Below are 22,193 nucleotides of genomic sequence, written 5' to 3'. Positions count from 1 at the left end.
AATTATTTGTGTCACCCTTTGATCCTCATTTGTGAATTGGGATCACATTTGCACATCTCCAGTCCATGGGTACTTCCCCTGAGTCCAAGGAAGCTCTCATAATTATGGCTAAGGGTTTGCTTACTTCCTTTGCTGCCTCCTTTAATATAACTGGATAGATCCCATCCACCCCAGGTACCTTTCTTGTATTTATCTTCAACAATTTCTCCTCCACTTTACTCTCAGTTATTACAAGATTCTCTAGCTTACTGCCAGATTTGAATACACCTCTAGCATTCCCTTCGCTGAATAACTCCTCATGTGTGAATGTCGATGCAAAATATTCATTTAGTTTGTTAGCTACCTCAGCAGGATCATCAACAGTTGACCCATCGATATCAAGTGGACCAATCTGATTCATCCCCTTCCTTCTAGAGTTTACATAAGTAAAGAACTGTTTGCTGTTTTTCTTTGCATCCCCTGCCAAAGATTTCTCGTAATCTGCCTTCGCCTGCCTAACCTCCTTTGTAACTTGGTTACAGATCAACTTGTATCTATCATAGGCTTCTGTGTCATGTGTTAATTTGTAAGTATCCCATGCATTTTTCTTCTCTGCCATATGTCTCCTTAGTTCATCTGACATCCATTTAGGCCTAAACCTTGAACAATATTTCTTAGTTGGTATGTAAAGCCTAGTAGCTTCCAAGATAAGTTCTTTGAATGCTTCCCATTTTGAATTTGCTGTTGGTAACATCATCAGTTGGTCCCACTGTATAGAATTTAAGTACTGTCTCAATCCATCGTAGTCGCCTTTACGAAAGCAATAACCCTTCCCTTTACCCTTAATGGTAGTTACCTCTTTGAGTAAATCCCACTTCGGCACACTGTGGTCACTGCCACCTAGTGGTTCATTTACCTGCAGATTCTTAATGCATGAAGAATCACTACTGATAATCAAATCAAGAGTATTACTCCTTCTAGTTGCCTCACGAACATGCTGATGTAGAAAACAAACATCCAATAAATCCACAAAAGCCTTGCTAGTGAGTGAGTGACCAGCTCCCAAATTCCAGTCAATATCTGGGAAATTAAAATCCCCAATTATAAGACTCTCTGATTTACTGGCCCACTCTATTTCCCTGTACAGTTTCTTATTATACTCAACAGAGTCATTAGGCCTATAGCACACTCCTACTCTCAATTTTGATCTCCGAACGCTACATCAAACTGACTCGACACTGCACTGTCCAGTGATGTCGACTGGCTTCACTTCCTTGGATTTTATGTGTTTCTTAACTAATCGCATAACCCCTCCTCCCCTCTTCCCTTCCTATCCTGTCTATCCTTTCTGTAGACAATGTATTCCCAAACTTCCAGTTCTGCATTCCTTATATCTGTGTGACACCACGTCTCTGAAATCCCCACAATATCTGCCTTTGATGTTTTGAGCAATACCTTAAATTCATCAAATTTATTTACTAAACTCCTAGCATTTGTGTACATGCAAGTATACATGCACCTGTTTCTATTCTTAGCTACCCGAACACAACCCATGTGTTTACTTGTACCGCAATGACTCCCAGCAGTCTCTGAAATATCCTGCATCTTGTTTTTCAGGCTTCTGCTCATTCCAATAGAAGCAGTGCAAGAATCTCTTTCACCTCTGCCAGTGGCTACTGTTAATCTATTAGTCTTTGTCTCCCCCCAAGTTAGCAGTTTTCCGACCCACCTAACACTGCCTCGGTAGCATCAGCAAATATTCTTGCACCCTTTCTATTTAAGTGTATCCCATCCCTGTAGAAGTAGTCTCTCCTGTTAACAAGTACAGTCCAGGCTGAAAAAAATTCTGCCCCTTGAGCCTTGCACAATCTTTCCAGGGCCGAATTGATCAATAAGGCTCTCATCATATACTTCCTCCTATCGTGTCTGGACACAATTGCAGACACTTTCAAATTCCACCCTAATTCATGGCTGTTTTTCAACAGTGACCTGTTCTTGTTAAGTAATTCTGCCGGTCTCCTACTCTTGATATCATTAGTGCCAACATGTACAACTATATCACCTTTTGTGCCCTGTCTTAAAAATATTCAATGTGACAACTTTAACTCGATTATCATACACACACATCTCAACAAAGAAATTTTGTGTGAGTTATGCTAAGTAACACTGGAATAGAAAGATTTTTGCATGATCATATTTCCACCACTAATAAACCCATGGAAATTAAAATGCTATTGAAAAATATTCTTGGAATATGGAATAAACTGGAGATGGTTAGAAATTTTAGTTCTTTCCCAAACCTTTGATTTTTTATTTCTTACTGAAACATGGACCTCGATGGTTCAAAATTAATTTATCATGTTAAAAACATTTAACGTTCAGTTTCCTGTTAGAGAATGAAGGGGAGAAAATACTGGAACTACAATATTCATTAACGGTTAGCTTTAAATTATAATATAAAAATGAACAGATGCCAATTAACTGATTTTGAAGCACTTCATTTAAGACTGAAATTACAGTATATGTTTTATGGTTATTGTTTGTGTTTACTTTCTACCCAATCCAACTGATGAACTTTTCTCAGAATTTTTAACTTGAAATTTATCTGAAATATATATATAAAGTTATTATTTCTACAGATTTTTTATATGTCTGATTCTAAATGTAAAAAATATATTTGTTTTCATTTTTAATCAGTTTGATTCAATAATCTTAAGGTTATCAAATTAAAGTTTAAAATTATTTATGGCTATAGATGTTGCTGAATAATTCTTTCTGTGCACTCTTTACAGCTTGACCCTATCTCAAAAGTTTTAGCATTAGCATTAATAGTGGTAAATGATGCAAGAAAGCAAGCTTATACAGCATTGGCCAAAAAAAATTTTCCCATTTCACCTGTCCATTCCCTCCAATAGTTGGTCTAGTTCTTCCTTGAATTTATTTTAAGTTATCAACTTCCACAACAACAGATGGAATTTTTTCCAGCAATCAACCACCTGCTGACTAAAGGCAAACTTTCACACTTCATTTCTGCAGTTGTCCTTCTTCAATTTCAATTTATGCCCTCTCATATGCATAGGCCAAGCAAGAGGAAGAATCCCATCAGCATTTACTTGCTCAATCCATTCAAAGCCTTAAACACCTCAATCAGATTACCTTGTAGGTGCCTAGTCTCCAAATGCTGCAGTTTGCAGAAATGAAGCCTTTCGTGTATGCAAAGTGTATCCAAACCTGTATGCAGTACTCAAGATGTGGCCTGATCATTTCTCTATACAATGGGAGTTATATAGGGCAGTGGTCATCGTGTATATTATTGATGGCCGCATCCATAGCCAGGTGGGCAGGAGCAGCAGTGCGTAGCACACGCTTCTTGATTAGACCGGGGTTCGAGCCCGTGACAACCAAATACGGAGGATGCAGAAAGGTCAGGGAATGACCACCGCATATCCCCGGAGCAATATGGCCTTAGTTGCTAATGCTCCTAAAAACCAAATAAACACACAAACAAACATATTATTGACAAAACCCCATGAGCTGTCCTGGCAGCCTGCCTCCACTGTCAGAGAACTTCACATCTGACTGTACAATTGCCTCCAGGTCTTTTTTCATTTTACACTATCCTGAGTATAGTGTTACACAGTTAGTATGTTACTCTGGGATTATTGCTACCCATATGATGTACTTTGCATTTGTCAAACTTCAATTGCCATTTCTCAGCACATCTGTCTAACTTTTCTAGATACTGTTACAATAGCATATCATCATTACTTTCATTAATCATCCTGCCAACGTTTATATCATCTGCAGTATTGAACATTAGCTTGAGGTGCCTTCATCAATATAATTGATAAATATAGTAAACAACAATGGGTCCAACACTGAACCATGGGGAATTCCACTAGTACCATTAGTACACAAAGAGTAGTGTTCACTGATTTCCACTCAGCCATCCCTTTATCCGTAGCAGCAACTTGCCCTTAATGCCATACTGCTCCAATTTGTACAGCAGTCTTTGATGTGAAACACTATCAAAAGCTTTCCTGAAATCCATTGTATGATATCAAAATTACTGTTGGACCTCTATATAATGAAATCAATTGTTCGCTTAGAAAAAAATTTTCAAACAGAAATTTCATTATAAAGAAATAAGACCCTTTCAACAATGAAATACTGCAATTCAACATTTAGAAATATTGTAAAAGATGAGAAAAAAATCAGAAATTAGCATTAGTAGAGGCATATGATGCAAGAAAGCAAGCTTTTATATAGCATCAACCAAAAAAAAAAAAAAAAAATCCTTCCCATTTAACCCAACCATTGACTTCAAATGTTTCTCTAGTTCTGCCTTGAATTTATTTAAGCTATCAACTTCTACAATGACAGATGGAAGTTTGTTCCAGCACTCAACCACCCATTGGCTAAAGGCAAATTTTTGCACATCTATTCTACAGTCTTTCCTCAATTTGAATTTATGTCCCCTCTGGTGACTAATCTGGGAAAGAGAAAGAATCCCATCAACATTGAGCTTGCTCAAACCATTCAAGACCTTATACACATCAATCAGATCACCTCGCAGGTGCCTAGTCTCCGGACACTACAGTTTGCAGAACTTAAGCCTTTCTTTGTAAGAGCAACTCTGTTTCATTCACCAATCTTGTTGCCCTTCTCTGTAATTGTTCCAGCATCTCTACATCCTTCCTAAAATTACGCCAACAGACCTGTATACAGTACTCAAGGTGTGGCCCGACCATTACCTTATACAAGGGGATAATCACTACCTTATCCCTGCTAGAAAAATTCCTGTATATCATTGAAAAGACACCATGAGCTACTCTTGCAGACTGTCTGTACTGCTCAGACAGTCTTCATATCTGACTGCACAATTACACCTAGGTCTTCATCATTCTCTACCACCCTGAGTGTAGTACCACACAGTTGATACATTACTCTGGAGTTACTGCTACCCATATGCGGTACTTTACAGCTATCAATGCTAAACTTCAGTTGCCACCTCTCTGCCCATCTGCTCAACTTTTCCAGATCCTGTTCCAGTAGCATACTGTCATTAGTGTCAATAACAACCCTGCCAACCTTTGTATCGTCTGCAAACTTTGACATTAAGCCTGATATACCTTCAACAATATCATTAATAAATACAGAAAACAACAATGTACCCAAAACCGAACCCTCGGGGACTTCTAATAATATTAGTCCCCAAAGAGCAGTGTCCATTGATTACCATTCTCTGCCTTCTCCAATCAACCATCCCTTTATTCATAGCAACGATTCGCCCTTAATATCATACTGCTTCAATTTGTACAGTAGTCTTCCATGTGGAACAGTATCAAATGCTTTCCTAAAATCCAAGTATATGATATCAAAAATTATTTTTTGCATCCAGTTCCTTGTGACCACATCATGATATATCCAATCAAATTAGTCAGACATGACTTCCCCTTAACAAATACATCCTGTCTGAACTATAACTGCAGTCTTGTCTAGATGATCCTGCAATGCTTCTTTAACCAGTGCCTCCATTAATTTTCTTGGAACAGAAGTTAAACTAACAGGTTTGTAATTACTTGTGTCACCCTTTGATCCTGCTTTGTGAATTAGGGTCACGTTTGCACATTTCCAGTTCAACATGACCTCCCTGAATCCAGAGATGCTCTCATAATAATGGCTAAGCATTTGCTTACTTCCTTTGCTGCCTCTTTTAATATAACTGGATATATTACATCCTCTCCAGGTGCCTTTCGTATGTTTAACTTCAACAATTTCCCCTCCACTTTTCTCTCAGTTATTAGAAAATCATTTAACTCTGGCCAGAGTTCGATAAACTTCTGGCATTCCCGTCCCTGAATATCTCCTCATGTAGATGCAAAATACTCATTCAGTCTATTCGCTGCTTGAGCTGGATCATGAACAGTTCAACCATCGATATCAACTGAACCAATCTGATTTATCCCCTACCTTCTAGAGTTTATATAATCTATATAATATCGGTGTGAATACACCATAGATAACTCTTAAGAAACTACGATGGTAGTGTGGGAGACATCATTTGCTCTGTATCTCGAGGTAGGGCATTACCATGGCAACTCGTTGTGAAGGAAGAGCACAATATGAGAGACAGAGCAAATGATGTCTCCCACACTACCATCGTAGTTTCTTAAGAGTTATCTATGGTGTATCCACACCGATATTATATAGATATTAAACTCTCACTTTTAATGTATTATGCCTTGTGCATTTAGTTATTTTTAAATAGAGTTTACATAAGTAAAGAATTCTTTGCTATTTTATTTGCACCCCTTTTCCAAACACTTCTCGTTAGTTCATATGATTTCCATTTAGGCCTAAACCTTGAACAATATTTCATCGTTGGTTCATAGTAGCTTCCAAGATTAATTCTTTGAATGCTTCCCATTTACAATTTGCAGTTGGTAATATCATCAGTTGGTCCCACTGTATTGAATTTAAAAACTCTCTCAGATCACCATAGTCATCTTTAAGAAAGAAAAACCTTTTCCTTTACCTGTGATGATAGTTATACATCATTAAGTAAATCCCACATCAGCACATTGTGATCACTGCTATCTAGTGGTTCCTTTATCTGCAAATTCTTAATGCACAAATAATCACTACTGATAATCAGATCAAGAGAATTTCTCTCTCTGGTTGCCTCTCAAACATGATTCTGTAGAAAACAATCATCCAGTAAATACACAAAAGTCTTTCTAGTGTGTTAGCGACCAACCCACAAATTCCAATCAATATCTGGGAAGTTAAAATCCTCCATTATAAGGCATTCTGTGATTTACTAGCCCACTCTATTTCTCTGTATAGTTGTTTATTGTACTCATCAGAGTCATTTGTCCTATAACACACTCTTATGCTCAACTTTGCACTGTCCACCCATGTCAACTGGATTCACTACCTTAGATTTTGTGTTTATTAACTAACAGCATAACCCCCTCCTCACTTCCTATCCTGTCTATCCTTCATGTACACATTTTACTTCCCAAATTCCAATTCTGCATTCCTTATATCTGTGTGACACCATGTCACTGATATCCCAGCAATATTTGCCTTTGATGCGTTGACCAGCAGGTAAATTCATCAAATTTATTTACTAAACTCCTAACATTGGTGTACACGCAAGTATGCACGTGTTCTTATTCTTAGCTACCCTAACACAGCCCATGTATTTGCTTGTTCCAGATGACTCCCAGCAGTCCCTGAAATCCCCAGCACCCTGTTTTCTAGGCTGCAGCTGAATCCAATAGAAGCAGTGCAAGAATTGCTTTCACCTCCACCAGTGGCTACTGTTAATCTGTGAGTCCATGTATCCCCCCAGCTAGCAGTTTCTGATCCACCTAACACTGCCACGATAGCATCGGAAAATATCTTGCACCCTTTCTATTTAAGTTTATCCCATGCTTGTGGAAGCAGTCTCTCCTGTTAACAAGCACATGCCATGAAAAATTCTACCCCATGACATTTGCACGATCTCTCCATGGCCAAATTTTTTGACAATGCTCTCATCTGCTCTCTCCTATCTGTCTGGGCAGAATTGCAGACACTTTCAAATTCAACCCTAACTCTCAGCTTTTTTTCAACATTGACCTGTACTTGTTAAGTAAAGTCTCTCCTGTTAACATGCCATGAAAAATTCTACCCCATGACATTTGCACGATCTCTCCATGGCCAAATTTTTTGACAATGCTCTCATCTGCTCTCTCCTATCTGTCTGGGCAGAATTGCAGACACTTTCAAATTCAACCCTAACTCTCAGCTTTTTTTCAACATTGACCTGTACTTGTTAAGTAATTCCGCTGTTCTCCTTCTCTTAATGTCATTAGTACGACCAAGGGGTACAACAACATCACCCCTCATACCCTTAAAAAATCATATCTGCTCTATAATGTCATCAACCTTTGCCCCTGACAGACATACCCTGATCCTGTTCCACCTATCATTTTTGCACAATATATTCCCCATTTCCCTGACAATAGAGTCACCGACAACAACTAGTTCCTTTGAAACCAGCACATTCTGCTTCTGGGATTTCTGGGATTTCTGTCTTGCCTGATGATCAATTGCAACCTCTGGCGTTGATGTGGGCAGCTGAGAGCTTGATGCATCCACCAATTTAAATCATTCGATGGTATCTGCCATGTTCTTCAAGCTCTCATAAAGGCCCATAACAACACTGAGTTGGCTTCTAACTTCTCCACAAATAAGTGGGAATGAATAAATTTCTAACTTTTTGAAACAGTTAATTTATTAATACATATATACAGGAACTCCCCGACTTACGTAATACTTGACTTACGGAAATTCGACTTTACGTAAGTTTTTGCCAGCCGGTGCAATCTTAAAAAAATCATGGAAACGCATTTTGCATCCCGTAGGAATAAATGGAAAAATCATGAAAATATTATAATGTGAAGCCAATAACACAATGTTTTTTTTTTTTTTTTTTTTGTTTTGTTTTTTTTTATTTGTTCCAAGTCCCTGGAAGTTGAAAATTTCGCTATATTAAGTTATTTATCTCTCTAAAGGGTCATATTTATAATGGAAATTGCACTACCTTTTCATCGTTATCATATGTTCCCGTTATAAGAATCAGTTTTGAATGTGATATTTTTCTAAAGCAGATTTATGGAGGTCACGACCATAAAACAATAAAAACAATTTGCACTTTCCGGTTTATTGGGCTTTTCTGTTAGCGCAATCTATTATAAATGGGTAGTAAACTCGATCTTATTGCATTTGCCATAATACCGATAACTGGAATTCTGTTGGTTTTTGCTTACGGTATTATGGTGAAATGAAATCTTCAATCATATAAAAAACAAATTTTCAGAAACTTCTCTTCATTCCTATTTACGTATTACAATGATGAAGCAAAAAGGAGAAATGGAAAGTACATGTGCTGGCAGTGCCAGGAAACGAAACAAAATTAATTTAGAAATGAAGATGAATATGATTAAGAAGTACGAAGCAAGACAAAGTTTGTCATCTATTGCAAGGAATTAGGTCTTACTGCTTCAACAGTAAATACTATTTTGAAGGGCAGTGCACATATAAAAGAACATGTCAAAGGATCAACGCACTTAAGATCAGCACTGATCACAAAACAGCATTCAGGTGCTATATCGAAGGTTGAACAGCTGTTAATAATATGAATGGAAAATCAGATTTAGAAGCGAGTGCCCCCGAGTCTAATGACCATTCAAGCAAAAGCAACAAATATTTATAAAGATATTAAGGATAAGTATGGCAACCTCCAAGCCACGTTCATGGCAAGCAACAGGTGGTTTAATAGGTTCAAGCTTTGCACTGGTTTCCACAAAGTAAAAGTATGCGGCGAAGTCGCCAGTGCCAATTCTGCAGCTGCTGAGAAATTTTGTGATGTGTTGCAAAAAATTATTGATGAAGGCAGCTATTCAACACAGCAAATTTTTAACATTGACGAGACTGCTCTGTATTGAAAAATAATGCCGGATCGAATATACATTGCCAGGTTTCAAGTCTTCAAAAGATAGGGCCACACTCTTGCTTGGGGCTAATGCAGTGGGAGATTACAGATTAATACCACTGCTTATGTACCATTCTGGGAATCCTCATGCATTTAAGGGCATCAATAAAGTCACCCTACCCGTGCATTTCCGATAAAACCAGAGAGCATGGATAACACTATCTCTCTTTGAGGATTGGTTTAAATGCTGCTTCATTCCCGAGGTATGAAAAATATCATAAAGATGATGACGATGTTCCTTTCAAAATTTTGCTTCTATTAGATAATGCTCCTGGACATCCTACACATCTAAATGATTTCAATTTAAACATGCAAGTTGTATTTCTACCACCAAACATGACTTTGCTCATCCAACCTACAGATCAGTGTGTTATGTTGACTTTAAACGCATATTATTTATGCACAACGTTTGCTCAGGCATTGTGTGCAGTTCACGATGAGAAAAATATTATGTTAAAAGACATAATATTTACCAGTATTTACCATGCCATCTTAAACATTAAAAAGGCCTGGGTATAAATTACTAATTTGTTGTTTAAATGGTGCATGGAAGAAAATATTCCCTCAGCATGTAAAAGGCTTTAAAGGATTTGAAAAAGACAAATCATATGAAGAGGTTACAGATAAGATTGTAACGGTTGCAGAGCTACTTTAGTTGGAGTTTGATGCGAAAGGTGTGGAGGAGTTAACAGAGGAAGAAGAGAAGGAAATATCTAACAACAAACTTATTGGCTTGCAGGCAGCGATAGTGAAAGAAGAAAATGCTGAAGAAGCTCAAGATGAACCAAATGAGTAGCCATGACGCTTCATCACCAGAGAGATGAATTGCATGCTTCTGTAATTTTTTGTGTGCATGAGATAAAAAAATTTAATAAATACAATAAATAATTCTATTTACATGTTCGTTGAACATTTCTTTTTTGATTCAGTCAATTCAGCGAGTACAGTTGTGAGTACAGCTGCACAAGCATGGGAAAAATTCCCACTTATGTAGCATTGCACGGAACGCAACCCTTACGTAAGTCGGGGAGTTCCTGTGCACAATATATGTTTTTTTTTGTTGTACACTGGATTTTACTGTAAATTGTTCATTAAAATGTTTGTGTTTGTTTAAATACTCAAATATATTTTCTGGCAAATTTTCTTAACACTGAAGGCCTAGACACAAAGTTTCAAATGCTGCCAACATTTCATGTTTGGAAGGTTTAATATTGCCCTCATTTTCATCCATCTCATTGTCAATATTGTCACAGGTTCTTTGAATACTCTCCAAAATTTTGGAGTCACTTGGATATTCAGCTATTATGACAACATTACCAACTCCTAAAAATTCGTCAAAAGTGATTTCTTCACTGGCAAACCTCTCGTTTGGATTTCTTCCCACGATTTCTCAATATCTTGTAGTTGTTCATCCTCTCGTCACTGTTAATTGGCACTTTAGCAAAACTAGCTTTTGCAAACCAATTCTTAATCGTTGTTTCTGTTACATCTTGACTCCACACTTGTCAAATCTGATATAATAGAATCTATAGGTTGGTTTGTTTCTATTCTCGGTATAATTTTTTTTTCAGTATGCACCTTTAGTAGTGCATTTCCAAATTCTTGATAATGCCTTGGTCCATCGACTTCAGTTTAGACAAAATATACGGAGAGAAGAAAACAAGCCTCACATTTGTAATTTTCAAAATTTACAAGTGAAGGTTGGCAGGGCATTTGTCAACAATCAAACAATCAACGCGATTTTTCTGTTTTTTTTTGTCATCATTCTACCAAAATTTAAAATCCACTGTTCAAAAATTTCACTTGTCATCCATGATTTGTTGTTGTAGTCACTCTAATGACTTTACTCCTTTGAAACATCAGGATTGTTTGCTTTTGCCTTTTACCAAAAGCTTCAGTTTTTCAATACCAACCATATTTTATTATTATTATTATTATTAGCCATATGGTGCAAGGAAGCCTGAGGCTTTTGCTGCACCAGCCAAACAAAAAAAAAAAAAAAAAATTCTGAGTTACCCCTGAAAGAGAGAGAGAGAAAGAAAAAAAGAGAGTCAGAAATAGAAGGGAATCACCAAGAAAGAGAAGAATGATGATATCCAGCTCAAGACCCTGGGTGTGCCAAGCTCATACTCACCAGATGTGAGCCCCTGAGGGTTTTTTGCACAAACCAAGACTGTAATTCTCTCCTTACTATTTTTACCACCTAAACATTTATCACCTTTAAAAATCAGTGTCTTGTTCTGCAAATGTTTCAAAAAATAGACCTGTTTCATCAATGTTGAATATGTCTTTGGGCGCGGAGTAATTTTCTTCAAAACTGTTTCTATCCAATGGGTACAGTCTTCCTCACTTACAACTCCATTTTCACCAGAAATAACTTTTTCGAATATGCCATGGCAATTTTAAATTTGTGCTGCCTACCAGAACTGGCTTGGAATGTTTTATGCCCCAGAAAATGTGAGTACTCCATAGCCTTTTCTTTTATTGGTGGCCCTGATATCAGCATGTTTTGGGCTTGGATCAGCTTCACCTGCTTAAAAACGGCTTCATCTGCATCTTCATGCAAGCATAATTTCACACACTTCTGACTGGGTCTTGTTTCCTCAAATAGTTTGAGAATCGAAACTTAGACAGGCAACTGCCAGTACCCGATTTCTTCAATTCCATGCATGTGGTGCAAGTTTAAATAGGACAATTCTGAGCTTGGTTGAATTCAGATGTTATTTGCTGCACACTGGATGCCCTATTTTTGCATACAGCCCTCCTTAGAATATGACAGCTTTGCTCTGAAGTATTGTTTTTCTGCCACATTTATGTCTTTGAGACATACTTTCTTTTCTACTTTCTTTCCAGTCATTAAAAATTGAGATAGATGCTTTTGGGAAACCAGTTATTCCTTTTGTTTCTTAAATCATGACTCCTACCGCTAAATGTGCACCCACAGTAGGAACTCTTTCATAGTCTGATAGATCATGTTTTCCCCATTTTGTCTTTAGATTACTGCAGTCAAACATCCTTTGCAGTCTTTATACTCATGAGCAACACATCATCACCCTACATTACAGGTTTCTTTACATCTATGTGTATTTATTTGCATTTCTTCTGTCCATTACTGTCTTGATACAAAGACAAAGGTTTGTTTTTTTAGCAAGTGTGTATTTATTTATTTTTATTTTATTATTATTTTTTTTTTTTACAAAGGCTTAAATACTTGCAGAACCTCTTTGTACTTTTTTTTTCCTTATTAATACTTAACTGGGTTGTGTTATATGTTAATTCACCTTGGTTATCCATATATATATATATATTTTTTTTTTTCTTTTTCTTTATTATTATTAGTTTACAAATTGCAGTTTGTTGTTTCTACTGTTTGTTCCTCTTGTCACAGATTATGATTACAGAAGGGCCAGCACAGTCTTTGTAGTTTTAGCTTGTAGCCTTTGTGCTGTTTGGATAATTTTCTGATTGTACGCTTGGGTCAGCTAACTTGTATTCGTTTTCTTTTTTGTAATTTTTATGCTGTAGTCAGTATAACTCTAGCACTCTACTCTGCTAAATGTGCACCTACAGAAAAACTCTTTCAGTCTGATAGATCATGTTTTTCCCATTCTACCTTTAGATTACTGCAGTCGGACAGTCGGACGACCTTTATACTCATGAGCAACATATCATCACCCTACATCACAGATTTCTTTACATCTATTTGTATTTCTTCTGTTCGTAACTGTCTTGATACAAAGGTTTATGTTTTTTTAGCAAGTGTATATTTATTTATTTATTTTTATTTTATTTTTTTTTTACAAAGGCTTAAATACTTGCAGAACCTCTTTGTGCTTTTTTTTCCCCTTATTAATACTTAACCAGATTGTGTTATATGTTATAATTCACCTTGGTTGTCCATATATATATTTTTTTTTTCTTTATTATTATTAGTTTACAAATTGCAGTTTGCTGTTTATACAGTTTGTTCCTCTTATCACAGATTATGATTACAGAAGGGCCAGCACAGTGTAGTTTCAGCTCGTAGCATATTTGCTGTTTGGATAATTTTCTGATTGCACACTTGGGTCAGCTAATTTGTATCTGGTTTTCTTTTCTGTAATTTTTATGCTATAGTCAGTATAACTCTAGCACTCTACTAAATCAGTGCAATAAAGAGATACTGATTAATTCAGAGGAAATTTTATTTTTATCCATCCCATTATTAAAGCCTATGAAGCCTAAAGAGGCATATTTCAAAAATGAAATAGGCTTCAAAATTTACTTTGTTGAAAGAAGTACACTGCTCAACAAAATTAACAGAGCAAAATGTTTTTCATGAATATTTTATTGCAAACAGTGTCCCCAAAGGCAAATATTTGATATAATAGGCATCCCATGCAAATTCCAAGTATCCAATAGAAATTTGATCTACCACCTTACAAAGCCACACATTATGAAAATTATTCATACCTACAGGTTGTAACCACATCACTTCGTTCCCGTTTTTTGACTTGCTCAGTGGGATAGCAACATCTCCAGTACTCAGGATGGCAAGTTGTTGCTTAGATGATTTTTTGAGATAGCGGGTTGTTGGATGACTTGAAGACAGGCAGTCACAGTCAGAGGCTGCACGTTGGCTTAATGTGTTATGCATTGTCATCTCGGCACTGTGGAAGCGGTTTTAGGAGACAGGAACCATTACAGAAAGAGCTGGCCAAAGTTGCCTGAGGGCTACATCAACCAGAACAGACCTCTATCTTGCTCTAACAGCAAGACAGAACCCTACAATGTTCCATCATCAACTGTCACTTGATGTTGCTGCAGCCACAGGTGAAAACATTTCCAACTGAACTGTGTTAAGAAAGCTCAATTCAAGTGGACTCTATGCAAGGAAGCCAGTGGTTTGTATCCTATTAACTCAAAACCACCGCAGAACTCTTTGAAACTGGTGCCACGAACATGTGACTTGGAGCCCTGAAAAATAGGGTATACTTCTGTTCTCTGATGAGCCCTATTTTAGCCTGTAAACAGATTCTAGATGTTATTTCATCTGGAGACATCAAGGAATGCAGTACCATCCCTCCAACATCAGAGAAAGGGACACTTATGGTGGAGGTTGTGTTCTCATGTGGGTAGAATAATGATCAATGGTCACACCTCTCTTCTTGATCGGAATACCATAGCTGTGCAATGGTACTGAGAACAGATCCTTGAACCCTGTGTGCAACTTTTTAGTTTTGATTTTGTGCATAACAGCGGCACTGCACATAGAGCTCAAGTGGTGGAGGAATATCTTGAAACTAAAGATCTCCAATGAGTGCCATGGCCAGCATGATCACCAGACTTAAATCTGATTGAGCAAGTGTGGGATGCCCTTGGGCATCCCACACCTCCAGCTCCTCGGTCACTTGCTGAGCTAAGGTCTATGCTGGATCATACGCTGTACTAATGTCATGTGACCATATATTCGAGCAACTTGTGTCAACTTCTGTAATGCGACCTTTATGGTAATTCTTATACAACCCCTAAAATGTCAATTGTACCAGCCAGTCCAAAGTTTCTCACTGTCTCCTCTTTTCATTGTTATTCTATGGTACACCACCATACAAAATTTTGCCCCACTTCATCACAAGCTGAAAGAGTTACACCACGTTTTTTGCATGTTCTGTTAATTTTATCGAGCAGTGTAGAAAGGTAAGCATCATTAGGTTTACCTAGAAATTCTTATTATATTTATTTACTTTATTTTTTACTTTCAGGATTTAACATCTTAAATACAAAAGTCGGGGAATGTGTTTATTTGAACATTGTAAATGAAATAGTTTCCATAGAACACTTCAGTATGCCATAATAATTGATATACATAGATAAACATAAGAAAGGCAGGCACCTGGGGTGGATGGGATCTATCCAGTTATATTAAAAGAGGCAGCAAAGGAAGTAACCAACCCCTTAGCCATAATTATGAGAGCTTCTTTAGACTCAGGGGAGGTACCCAATGACTGGAGATGTGCAAATGTGACTCCAGTTCACAAAGGAGGATCAAAGGGCGACACAATTAATTACAGGCCTGTTAGTTTAACTTCTGTTCCAGGGAAATTAATGGAAGCACTGGTTAAAGAAACACTTCAGTATCATCTAGACAAGACTTCAGTTATAGCTCGGACACAGCATAGGTTTGTTAAGAGGAAGTCTTGCCTGACCAATTTTATTGGATACTATGATGTGGTCACAAAGGAACTGGATGCAGAGAATAATTTTGATATCATATATTTTGATCTTAGAAAGGCTTTTGATACTGTTGTACATGGAAGACTGCTGCACAAATTGGAGCAGTGTGGCATTGGAGGCAAATTGCTGCTATGGATAACTCTTCACTGCTCTTCGTAGACTAATATTATTAGTGGAGTCTTCCAGGGTTCAGTGTTGGGTACATTGTTGTTTTCTGTATTTATTAATGATATTTATGTTGGTATGTCAGGCTTAATGTCTAAGTTTGCAGACGATATTAAGGTCAGCAGGGTTGTTAATGACACTAATGATAGTATGCTATTGCAGCAACATCTAAAAAAGTTGAGCAGATGGGCTGAGAGGTGGCAACTGAAGTTTAACATTGACAAATGTAAAGTACTGAATACGGGAAGCAGTAACCCCAGTAAAGTACTGAATACGGGAAGCAGTAACCCCAGTAAAGTACTGAATACGGGAAGCAGTAACCCCAGTAAAGTACTGAATATGGGAAGCAGTAACCCCAGAGTAACGTATCAACTGTGTGGTACTATACTGACGGTGGTAGAGAATGAAAAGGACCTGAGGGTACTTGTGCAGTCAGGTATGAAGTTTTCTGGGCAGTGCAGACGGGCTGCAAGAGTAGCTCATGGTGTAGCTCAAGAGTAGCTCATAGTTTGCCGATGAAAGCACATTGCATTCCACTTTCCAGTTTGAGAAACCTCACCCTGCTCAAACAGCTTCAACTTCTCAAATATCCACTACCATTTCCTTAAATGCTGATCTCCAATGGGGCAAAGATAACTTAATTTCATCCTTCTAAAACTCAGTCCTGTCTTATATCTCGCAAAAAAGGATTCTTCTGCTCCTATGTTTATCTTCGACGATATTCTGATTTCTAGGGAAGATCTTGGGGATTACCCTGACTTCTAATCTCTCCTGGCATAAAGCACATTACAAATATTGCTTCCTCTGCATCTAAAAAACTTGTTTTTCTCTTTTTCGCTTGGCGTTACTTTTCTTCCAAACTGTTGTTGACTCTAGAAATCGCAAATTTGTGCTTTCAGTCTAAGAATTAGATTCACAGCACACATGAGGAGTCCGGTACCCAAATGAGATTGGTTTTTTATTCCGGTTGGATGTTTCAAGATGGTGGCCACTGAGATAAGTATTACCATCAATTTGGAACTCTCTACTGAAATAAAATTTACATTTGTGAGAGGAAATGTTTTTATTTTCATTCACCGTCCTGAAAAAAAAAAAAAAAAAAAAAATGAAATATACTTTATTATTCACTATCTTAAAGAAATGTAAAGCTACCTCCATTAAATTTACTAGGAAATTCTTATATTTTTTTTATATTTACTTATATTATTTTTTACTTTCAGGATTTAACACTCCTAAATATAAAGGCCAGCATTATGTGCATGGCTAGCAAAGTTAATTCTTTAATTCATTTCATGAAGAATAACTGTTCAGAAAATTCAGATGGTAAACTTCACATAGAGTGCCCTGATTGGATGGAAGAACTGTTGCCAAGTGTTAAAAAATTACGGCAAGCTATCTTGTGTTTACAAAAAACAGCAAATTTAACATATGGTCTTCTTTATATTAAGGTATGTTATCTAACTGAAGAGAAAATTTGCAATCTGTGATTAAAAAAAGTTTCTTAATCCTTTTGGTATTGTACTTTTACCTTTCAGTCATAATTTTAAGAATTATGAGCAGCTTCATAAACTGTTCTTATTATGGTTTAACACTACATTTTCCAAGCATTTACACCCAGCATTGCATTAGGACCTATTCAAAAGTTTTGAGAGTGGCTCAGTAAAACAAATATACATGTACTTGTCCTTCATGACAGTTTAGTGGAGAGGTCTGAATTCAAATCCAGTCATAGACTAGAGGAATTTTGAAAGGCCTCTGAATCAAATTGGCTAACTGCAGTGGCTATAGTTAGCCAATCTGAGATGGAGTGAGTAGGGTCTCCCCCTTCCAAGATATTTCAGGTTTTTAAGCCCACAGAACATGCAGATTAGTCTGTAAACTTCTACAGACATGCACGATATTGCCAAAATCACTGATGCATCTGAAATCCAAAACACACTGCATGCCCATGCAAAATTTCATTTATAGTGTTGGAATTATCTCCTCCATGTATCACCTTGGTGGAAACAGCCTTATTCCAGTGATGCTGAAATTCTTATCTTTTCTGTTATGCAGATTGATCCATATCTTTTGAGGCTAATGAAGATCATAGTGAGGTCTAATATTCCTTACATTTCAAGGGTGCAGCTTTAAATCGATTTTCTCAGGCTGGCCGCAAGAATCCACAAGTCTAACCTGTTGATGTAATGCTCTTGGAGGCATTCAGATCAGCTAATGTATGATTCTGCTTCTACTCCACTATTGACCAGAGGGTGTCTGAACAGTTTGGATTGGTGGAGGCAGCATTGCAAGACATGCCACAGTTAAAAAAATTTCATCAATCCCTACGTGTTCTCCTATCCCAACATTAAACTTGCTCAGTGCATTGTGAATAGAACATGAAAGCATATTGGAATGAATTATCTTCAAAAAGAACTAATCCTGATAACTTTCTAATTCATTTCATTAATGTATGTGGTTTGGTTTCGGTTCTAATCTCAATGATGACCATTTTCATCTACAATTTGCTAAGTCTAAACTACTTTTTGTGATAGCATCTCCATGGTCAGTTGCTCAACCACCACTCATCTCATTTGTCCTAATTTTCACTCTGTGATTCTTTTCATTTTTAAAGGTGATACTTCTACATATATTCACTGCAATATTCCTTGTCGCAGACTTTATTCCAGCTTATGAAAGCAGGAATCTCCTCTTTTTGATGTCTTTTAGCTCAAACTTTCTTTGAAAAGATAGGTTTTCAGAACCAAGGAGTCGAGATTTTATGACGGAATGTGGAACAAAGAATTTCATCCCTACAAGAATAATTTCACTGCATGATTAGAGCAACATTATCTTCAGAAGATTTAAAACAGTAATACAACCAAGGAAAAGAAGAATAGAAATCATACAGCATCGTTCCATTGTGCATTCTTGTAATGCCAAACAAAATGATGCTTAGACGGCCACAAGAAAAAGGCTCCATTAGAGAAGAGACCATCACTAAGTTGTAATCTGAGGTGCCTAGAGAACCATGCACCTTGACCATGTACTTGGAAGGGGGTTGTTCATAAGAAAAAAGATCAAGTGTTAGCTGTGTGGTTAGGATTGCCTGGTGTACTGGTAGGTAAATGAACAGTTATTGTGAGAGAGCATTAGTAATTACAAAAGCCTCGGAATCTTGACTAGCTAGAGTTGTGAACATTAAAAATTACCTCATTGTTAGGAAGGTTGGACTGGAGAAAGTTAAGTTTCAAAGAAAGGAGGTCAAAGCATTCCAAATGGTTAGTGGAAGTAAGAAATTAGCAGAGGGTGTCAGATGAATTTATCAGAATGTAGTAGAGAGGTTTTAAGCCACATACGATCAAAAACAGGAGATTCCAAATGACTAAGTGTCTGCATGGAATATCAAAGCATACATATGCACAAATACCACCTTTGAAGCAAAAGGAATCATACAGTGAATAATTTGGACAGCTGAAATGAGCAGTAGTTGAAACAACCAATAATTGAGATTCTGTCAGAAAAAGTAAGTGGGACTTGGCTTTTATACTCTTGATATATTTTTTTATTTTATTTTATTTTATTTATTTTTTTTCTTTCAGTTTTATTCCATCCACTGCCTTTCTTGGTGTTCTAGCAGAAAGACATTAGTCCTGAACAATCTTTATGCCGAAATCCTTCAGTCTTGATAGCATTTTATACTTCTTGCTTAAAACCTGTTTTCCACAGTTAACTCCTGGGTTTTTTTTACTTTTTACTCTCTCTCTCTGTTGGTATGTTATTCTATTAGTTCTTTTGATGTTTTTCATTCTGTATGTATGCTTATATCCAACCATTTCCTAAAATGGGAATACCCCATCCAATAATGACTCCATTTTACTTAACTCAGCACTTTAAAAAATAATGGAAAAAACTATCAACTACTAATACTTATGTTGTCTTGAAAACTTCCATTTCATTAACAATCCCCAAAATAGATTCTGTCGTTGATCCACTGGGGATATCTTGGCTTATTAATTGTCGATTTTCTTAGAACAAATTGAAATTCAAGAATTTGCTCTAAACATTTTTATCATCATCATCATCATATGCAATTTTCTTACAAATCACATTTATAATTTTATAAAATGTAATGGTGATGAATGATGCATGTACTTGTTTTACATTGCATTTATTTTGGAAGGCACCAGTGAAGTATATCAAGAGTGAACCAACCATGGAATAATTACCTGCCATAGGTTGCATGCAGTCTAGCCACATATTATTGATTAGAGTAAGGGAAGGATCCAATGTATTGTCCAACAAAATTGATGTACTCCAGTGCCCACTGTAGGCATGGGAACAGAACTGTTGAACATTGAATGACTTGAAATAGGTTACCTGGTTCATTTGAATTGTGTTTCCAGTTGCACCATGGGGATGGGCAGGTATGGGTGTGGTGTACTCAACATGAGGCTCTCAACCCCTCTGCACAGAGGGGATTGTACAGACTGGTGGTGGCGTTATAATACTCTGTAGCATTTTTGGATGAGCGTGTATAGGACCCCTGGTACCTACTGCTCATGCTCAGCACCTCACTGGAGACTCATATAGGTTCATCATTTCATGACTATGTACACCCGTTTATGATGACCATCTTTGTGAACAACTTGAAAACTCTGAATAGTTTGACAAGCATTCTGATGAGCTTTTTTCCTACCTATGGATGAGCTATCTTCCCTCGTATGAATGGGATGTTGTGGAACAAGGCCATCTGGTACCTGGATCCAGTACCTTCAAATACCTTGCAACTGTGGGATGCAGTGTGGTTGGCATGGGTTATCATACCTGTGGACACCTTCCAGCACCTCTTGAAATCTCTGCTATAATGTATTTAAGCCGTGCTGCATGCTAAAGGTGGCACCAGGTACTAAATAGATGTTTCTAATTCATTCCTGTGTATTTAGAAAATGTAATCTCATCATTGAAAATGTAATTTCCCTATGACATTACTATGAGAAAATGTAATCTCACTGTTGTAATCACAATATAGCAAGTAGTTTTTTGCATGGAAATAGGAGAATATAAAAATAAAAAACAAAAAATAAGAATATTTATTTGATTTTAGTATCTAACATAAATCACCACCCCACTATAGCACTGGAAACACTGCCCTTTCCTTTAATACAATAGTTTCAATTACTGCCGTCCTTCTACACTATATGGAAAAGGCCTTTGAATCCCATCTTGATGGGATGAACTGTTATTGGCTTTACTTACTGTGTCACCAAGTTAGTCACTCTTGGGCTAGGGTTGTATGGCTTTATCTCCTGGGAAACTGATGCTTCTTGGCCAAAAAACATAGTACATAGTGTTTAGGGTCAAGAGGCACTGGTTGTTTCCCACAACACCACAATTAGTTCTGGTGTTGAATAGGGTACCCTGTAAAGGCCAGATAGTGTGAATGATATGTGGTTTATATATGGTAGTGTAGGGTTATGTTTTTCATGTGGTCTGTAGTGCCTAGGGACCTGTGGAACACAACCAATCCCCAATTACCATACCAGGCATGGGGAGCTGGGCCAGGTAGTAGGGAATTAAGTTCTCTGGCTGGGCCAACCCTGGCTTCACCTGAAGGTGGCACAACCAAAGGTGCTTACCAGGGAAGTTGTCTAAAAAAAAAAAAGGTGAAGTTAAAATCTACGATGTAGATGAAGGTATCCACCATTTGGATGCCTTCATCTACATCCTCCAACCACTGGGGTAGTGACCACACCACTAGGCAAAGAGGAGGGAAGGGTCACAGTCACATGGTTAGAGTGTCATGTGTGATTTACCAAAGTGGCAGAATGCTGGAAAGCCAGTTCTAACCTGAGGGGTTAAGGGAAGTGAATCCAACTCTGGCAGTGCTATGGTTAGCAGGTACAGGTAGGTCAGTGAAGGTCTTGTCAGCAAGATCTGGATCATTAATGGTGGATATTAAAACACTTTGTATAAAGATCTTTTTATAAAGGACAAGTGTAGATGAGGTGTTCCCATTCCTCAACCTCTCCAATATCCACAGAAGGGTTTATCAGAGATACCCAGAGTTGAGTTTCTATCTGATGGAATTATTAATAACATGCCATACAGGCCAGGAGAGAGCCGTGGTGAGATTTTGGGAACATTAGGATGACTTCCAGAAGAAACTTCTTGGTAATGGGTCCTTTACTAGTTTCAATCCATCTGGTCTGCCAGAGTTGTAATAATTTTCTGGAAAGATCTTTTTCTCCTTTTTGATGTCATTAGCAATATTTATGATGTGGTCATTTGAAAATTCTTGAATGAGGTG

General features: G+C 37.3%; 1 protein-coding gene across 2 annotated transcripts in view; it reads left to right on the top strand.

Annotated features, from left to right (window-relative positions):
* LOC150085539 (inositol polyphosphate-4-phosphatase type I A) overlaps positions 1 to 22,193 on the top strand; it is a 557,621-nt gene that overhangs the window by 403,535 nt on the left and 131,893 nt on the right. For both annotated transcript variants that reach the window (XM_090373328.1, XM_090373327.1), the window contains exon 16: positions 17,125 to 17,352. In XM_090373328.1, the coding sequence (XP_090229454.1) occupies positions 17,125 to 17,352 (228 nt within the window). The remainder of the gene's footprint in view (positions 1 to 17,124; positions 17,353 to 22,193) is intronic.

This window comes from Mastigoproctus giganteus, chromosome 5, assembly GCF_048544385.1.
Source record: "Mastigoproctus giganteus isolate SK-2022 chromosome 5, ASM4854438v1, whole genome shotgun sequence".
NCBI classification, from domain to species: Eukaryota; Metazoa; Arthropoda; class Arachnida; order Uropygi; family Thelyphonidae; genus Mastigoproctus; species Mastigoproctus giganteus.
This window is presented reverse-complemented; position numbering and strand designations above follow the sequence as displayed.